At 41.3% G+C, this 6383-nt stretch overlaps 1 protein-coding gene across 1 annotated transcript; it reads right to left on the bottom strand.

The window, feature by feature from the left end:
- Window positions 1–676: 676 nt before the first annotated feature.
- Window positions 677–2749, bottom strand: LOC113335582 (E3 ubiquitin-protein ligase WAVH1-like). Its single transcript, XM_026581609.1, has 4 exons — window positions 2625–2749; window positions 1960–2522; window positions 1527–1864; window positions 677–1426 (listed from the first exon to the last, which is right to left on the bottom strand). Exons 1-4 carry the CDS (start codon window positions 2683–2685, stop codon window positions 847–849), a joined length of 1542 nt encoding a protein of 513 aa, XP_026437394.1. The 5' UTR covers window positions 2686–2749; the 3' UTR covers window positions 677–846.
- Between the last annotated feature and the right edge of the window lie 3634 nt (window positions 2750–6383).

Below are 6383 nucleotides of genomic sequence, written 5' to 3'. Positions count from 1 at the left end.
TTGCCCCGTGAGATGAACAAGTAACCGAACTCATCTGAAAGTGTAGTTCGGTTACTTGTTCCAAACACGCATGTTACCGAACTCTCTAATAATTTCTAGAAGTTACAGCGTTATGTTCGGTTGGTTCGCAAACTGCATGCACTTTTGATCTAACCGAACTTTACGTAATATAAGAGTATATAAGTTTACAAAGTTCGGTTCTTTCGTAACTTGAACCTAACAACTAACCAACCGAACATAACAAACAAAAAAAATGTGAAGTTCCAGCATCTATTGGCTAAGTTCGGTTACTTTGTAGTTTTAAAACAACTTGCGGCTAATTCAAAGAGAACATTTGGAGTTGCAAAATTAAGCCTGATGAAAATGTGGCAGATTAACTTACTTAGTCATTGTCTAAATTCACATTTGTCTGAACTCCTACAAATGCAATTAGTGATGTCGATATCGAGAGTTTTTTCTGTCAAGCAGTTGTCAAAGCAACCTCATTTGAACTTGTTGCAAGGTTTTGTGTTACTTTTGTCTCATTGGAATGTCCTGCTTATAAGGCCTGGGTGTCACGGGCCCACCAAATGATGGATTCAAAGTTTAGGAAAGGCTTTGGCTTCTTTCAGAGAGTATTGCTGATGATGGGAAAATGAAATGGATTCCCAAATTAAAAAGAAGATGTTTGGAATTAAAAATGCCGTGTGCACACATTTATTTCAAAGTAAGTTTTTGAAAGACGAAACATAAAAAGCAATTCAACAGAAATAACATGAAATACAAACATGTCTTATTGAGAGAAAGCTGTAAGAATTAAGTCCAACGCAGAAGACCCAGTGTAATTCAGTCGAACGATGCTGGAGCTTATGAGTCTAGATCTTTTAGTAGTTTGGCAAGCTGGTCGGCTAAATCAAGGATAGCCTGAATCTTAGCACGATCCACCTGTAGAGTTGGAGGAGGTGCAGGAGCGGTGGCTTTCTTATCTTCCGCCGCTGTGGGCACTTTATAACCCTTGGGATCCTCAGTATACTTCTTAGCTTGCTCTTTGTATTCGGCCATAAGGGGAGTGTCATACCCACTAGGAATACCAGCAGGGAGAGCTACGGAACGTTGTGATTCATGTGAAGCCTCAAGGGCAAGTGCAAAAGCTTTCCCTTGGTTGTCATAGGTTTCTTGGGATGCCATGAGTAGATGGAGGTGCTCCACCTGAGCCTTAAGTACGGCATCAATCTCTGTAAGTGATTTACCCGCATCTTCCAACTTTTTCCTAGCTTCGGCCAGCTCTTTTTTGTCAGCCAATATTCTAGCGTCTTTTATGGAACTTGCAGTTCCGAGACGTGTTTCTTCAGCTAGCACTTGTGGTACCTCTCCCTCTTTTGGTGTAGGTGTGCGGGTCACGTTTATGGTTCTCTCATCAGAATCAAATGCATCCTTCCCATTAACCCTGTTTAGGCATACATAATTACATATCCATTATGCTTTCTTTTTAGAAGATACGAATTACAAACATTTAGGGGTACGTAGTAATTTCAAATTGGGTATACCTGTACTTAAATTCCACTTTGAAAATTTGCACGCCAAATCTTTTATCAACCTTTGGGAGAGTTAGTAAGGCAAGGACCTTACGTTTCTCTCGATCGTACAATGACCTGAATATAACTGTTACAGGCTCCATTACCGTGCCCTTCTTTTGTGGGTAATTTCCGGCATTCACCTTATTGAGTTCTGAACGGTTCAGTGGTGATACGGTTAGAGAAAGGTCCTCAATAGACACGTTAAGAAGCCCAGCCAAAGCCGTTGAGAATGCAACACTCAAATCATCCGAGTCTTGAACAGGTGAGAACGTTCCTCCTTTGCTGTTCTTGGCAATTTCTCTGAGCACCTACAGGACGGAGCATACATGAGAAAAATGCACCTAACCAAGTGAAGTTATCATACAGAGTAAGTAAACGTTTAAACGTTAAATCTGAAAACTACCTCATGATGATCGCATCCATCACCAAAAGCGAACGTGTAAACAGGCACCTCGCTAACCGGAATAGAGATAGCCCGACTCTCTGCATCTTCTTCCCCATCAGACATAAGCATGACAGCCACACTTCGGTTTTTGGTGCGAGTTCGGTCGTTCAGTATTCTTATGGCCAATTTAAGGCCAGCTTCTGTGTTTGTGGTGGATTTAGCTACCAAGTCATTGACTTGTTCTGTAATCTCCGTTTGAGATTTTTCAGTTACCTGGCGGAGTGGGCATAACTTTTCGGCCTTTCTATTGAAAGTGACAACAGATAAACGATCAGTTCTGCTTAGTTTCTGGACCAAAAATTGCATTGCAAGTTTCATTTTTAGTAATCTGGGTCCCTTCATGCTACCACTGATATCTAAGATGGTGACAAGATCGACACCCAATCTACCCTCATCTGCTCCTACACCCTCGAGCTCCAGCAGCACCTTAAATGGGCTTTGTTCCAATGGCGCCTCCTGCTTGTTAAAAATTTTGGCCTCCGTTTTTCCACCATCAAGTTCGATGTCCGCGTCTTCCTCATCTGAGATAAGTCATGGAAATTCATTACAAAATTAAGAAAATTGAACAGAAAAATTACGAAACAAAGTTATAAATATAAACAAGTACTGTTAATAGTTGCTACCTTCTCCATCGGCATTCAATCTGAGAATTGGCTCATCATCGTCGTGGATTTCGTTTTTCATATTCGGTTATTGAAATGATATTCTTTTTGTATGTATGTTTGGGTTTGAAACTAGAAAAAGAAATTTAGATGTTATATCTGCAGTTGTTGCAACCTCCCATTTATAGAGCGATTGAGAGCTGAGTAACTCATTAAATTACATTTTTTTGAGGTTAGTTGTGCCATCGTGACCATGTTGTATTGGTTGCATATAATTTATATTAATTGATGATGAATTAAATGAACAAACTGAAACAGATAACATTATTAAATTCAACTCGAGTAATAATGTGTCTCATTATAATCTGACTTTGTAGAATAACACAAACTGTCATGAGAAGGATCGTGGAAACTCGAACAAATTCGACCCGAACAAATTTTAATTGAAATTATTATATTTCACGATGTTTATCATTCTGGAGTAGATATAATTGTTCCTAACTGTTTCTGTTTTACACCACACATTTTCGAGTTTGTTATAATTTGAAGCAATTGAAGACAAAATGAATCTGTTTATGTAAAGTTGCTTGGTAGAAAACAATTGAAGACTTCTAATATTTAGAATTTAGTTATTGAATAGATATTGAAATTTTCTTAGAGAAAACCGTGGCTAAGATCAGTAGTCTACACATTATTTAATATGAAGGCATCAACGAAGTCGATCTGATTAGATCTATTTTATGGGGTTTAAAAACAATTGGGGAATGGAAATCTTTGATCATTAAATCAGTTTTGAAGATCCCTTCAAATTTGATCGAATTAAAAATAACCGTGGCCAAAAGTGCTACTACAACAGACAATCAATTCACCCTGTGGGACTCCCTTCCATCGTCAAATTAGGTGTTCACAGTTTGTGAATATGATTTGCTTTCTTTCATAATAAAATCTTCATTTACCTATCAAAAATAAAATTAGGGTTTATGATTACGCACCTAGGCTGACACATGTGATCAGTTCCCTATTTTTCTAAGACAAAATGGTGGAACCGATGGGCAGATTTACGTGCATAACCCATGTGAGTACGTAATTATTAAACATAATAATGCAACATTCCTTACAAAATTTAAGGATTAATTGAATTTGGAACCAATAATATGGGTATTATTTTTGGCTTAGATCTACTATGGGCACACGAACCACGCGCGTGTCCGAACGCTCACAATCAATCTTTAACATCTAGGGAGATTATGATGATGGTACCCTGGTGTTGATTCATAGGCTCAAAACCTTCGGGTTTATCATGGCCTCATCCAACCACTCCAGGCGTGGCGTTTGTGCATGGGATATAAGTATTAAGGAAAACAAAACATATAAGCAAACACGTGCGGAGCCAAACGAATGTAAAGTGCTGAAATGTAAATAAGACCATGGTTTACGTGGTTCGGCACTAAGGCCTACATCCACGAGATTTGTTGTTCTACTATGTTCTTCACGGTTACACGAATAGTTGAATGATTTTTGGGGTTTACATGTTTCTCTCCTCTAAGGGATTAACTTACCTTTGCTATTTCTCTCTCTCTCTCCTTCCCTTCCTGATGTTTTCGATCCCCCTTCCTCTTGGTGGAGATTGGGTATTTATAAGGTTAGAACGTGGGACCCATCTCTGAAGACCGTTGGAACCTTATCTTCTTGTGTCCTTGCGTCCATCGCGCGGAGGTCTGCGTTTCCCCCTTGATCCCGCAGAGGCATCCTCGCTCGTTCCACAGGTTGGTCGACACGTACACTGCTCGGAGTGTTTAATGTGGGTAGTTGAGGGGTCTGCTCGTGTCAGACAAGTGTCTTCTGCCCCTGTCAGTCCGTGTCAGCTAACTATCTCTCCACCGTTGATCTTGGCTTCTCTTTTGGGGATGAGATAAAGTAACTCCTCGGACTTTATTTGGTGTTTCGTGACCCATCATGTTTTGATGTTTTTGGCCTGCATGCTTTCCACGTACCTCTTTATATACACGTGTCTGATAGTGAGATATATGTGTACACAATTTGCCCCTTTTCTTCGGGCTTGAATGACTAATGGGTGCCTTGAAGAAAAACTATCGTCGCATATTCTTCTCACTCCTGATAACTTCTCCTAGATACTTGGGCACGTCTTTTATTCGTGCATTAACTGCTTATGTAACGGGCACGTCTTTTATTCGTGCATTAACTGCTTATGTAACGGGCACGTTTTCCCATTCCTCCCTTAATTTCCTTCTCTTTCTTTCGGGTATTTTAAGGATAGAAAGAAAATTTAATTTCATTCTTCCTAAACACTCTCTCAGTTTTCATTCTTCCTTTAAATTTTCTGTCTGTCTTCATTGAACCTGTGACCTTAAATTCTCTGTCAGTCTTCATTGCACTTGTGATTTTGAATTTTTTGTCAGTCTTCATTGCACCTGTGATCTTAAATTCTCTCCACCTTAGCATTAACCACGCCCGCTTCTCCTGTTTGTTTCTTATACTGCTGTTTTTTCCGGTAAGTTTTCCTTTTCTTTATTTCCACCGTTTTATGCTGTGTTGACTTGTGAATTTTCTGCTACTGTTGTTCCTTGTTTCTGCTATGGATGTGTTTTTTGATTTTGGTGATAACTTGTTCTTGATTTTATTCTTTCCGCAGCCATGTCTGACCGTCCGCGGCCTACTTATCAGACTCCTGATTCTGGGTTATCGAGATCTCTTCCGCGTCGAGATGCTCAAGATGATGTTCGTCGGAGTCGAGTTTCTTATGGAGCGAAAGCCTCGTCCTCTAGGGAAGATATTCCCCCGATAAATCCGTCTGGTTATCGAAGAGTCTTTGATCGCTCAGTGTCTTGTCTTCGTGATGATACTAGGAGTACGCAGGCTCCGCCCCGCGCTGTTGCTTTTGACATTCCTCCTCTACATTCGTTAGTGCCCGAGCATCATCTACGGTCTTCTCCAACTTTTAAAGGGAATAATACGAAGAGCGTAGCTCCTAGGGTTGAATCTTCAAAAAATCCCCCCGTGAAGAGAAAAGCTTCGGAAGCGTTCGTTAGTTCATCCGGCCCCGCCGAGGAGGATGAGGCTGCTCCCTTGATACGCAGTGTCTCTGTTAGAAGGAAAAAAGTAACCTTCAAGCATATCGATCTTGAAATATTCAAGGAAAAGCATGAGCTTCAAGCCTTCGGGGTTCGTTTCTATGCCCCTGAGGATGATATTACGTATGAGCTTATCTCCAAGTACGAATTCGATGAGTTTCATTTGTTAACGACGGTTGGGGCATTCGAGGCTGGTCTGATGCTGCCGTTGTACAAATCCGGTGATTCCTTCTACTACGACGTGCTCGCTAGTTGTGAGGGTTCTTCCACCAATACTCATAGCCGTTCCGTATCCCAACTATCGGGGAATTATCTCCGCGCCCTGAAGGAATGCTATCTGCGGAGTAAGGGGGAAACGTCGATGACTTGTTACGTTCCTAATCCCATGGATAAGGAATGGTATACTCCTGAGAATTTCAATAACTCCTTTGGGGATTACGTCAATAGTATGAATCGCAAGCCGTGGAGTGTCAGCCTTCGGAATCTCCCTGCTCCTCGAGGCGAGATTCGTCTGTTAAATGAGGTCAGCGATGCCAAGCTGAAGTATGTTCCTGGCACGGAGGCGTCCAGTCGTCGGAAACTCTTCCCCGCGCGAGAGAGGATCAAGCGCGATCATGATTACGAGTGGCACGCCACCGTTATCGAGATAGTTGGTCCGTGGGCTTACGGTTGGATTCCCGGTCCCCGC

Source organism: Papaver somniferum, chromosome 1, assembly GCF_003573695.1.
Source record: "Papaver somniferum cultivar HN1 chromosome 1, ASM357369v1, whole genome shotgun sequence".
NCBI lineage: Eukaryota > Viridiplantae > Streptophyta > Magnoliopsida > Ranunculales > Papaveraceae > Papaver > Papaver somniferum.
Note: the sequence above shows the minus strand (reverse complement) of the source record. Positions and strands in the feature narration are given on the sequence as shown.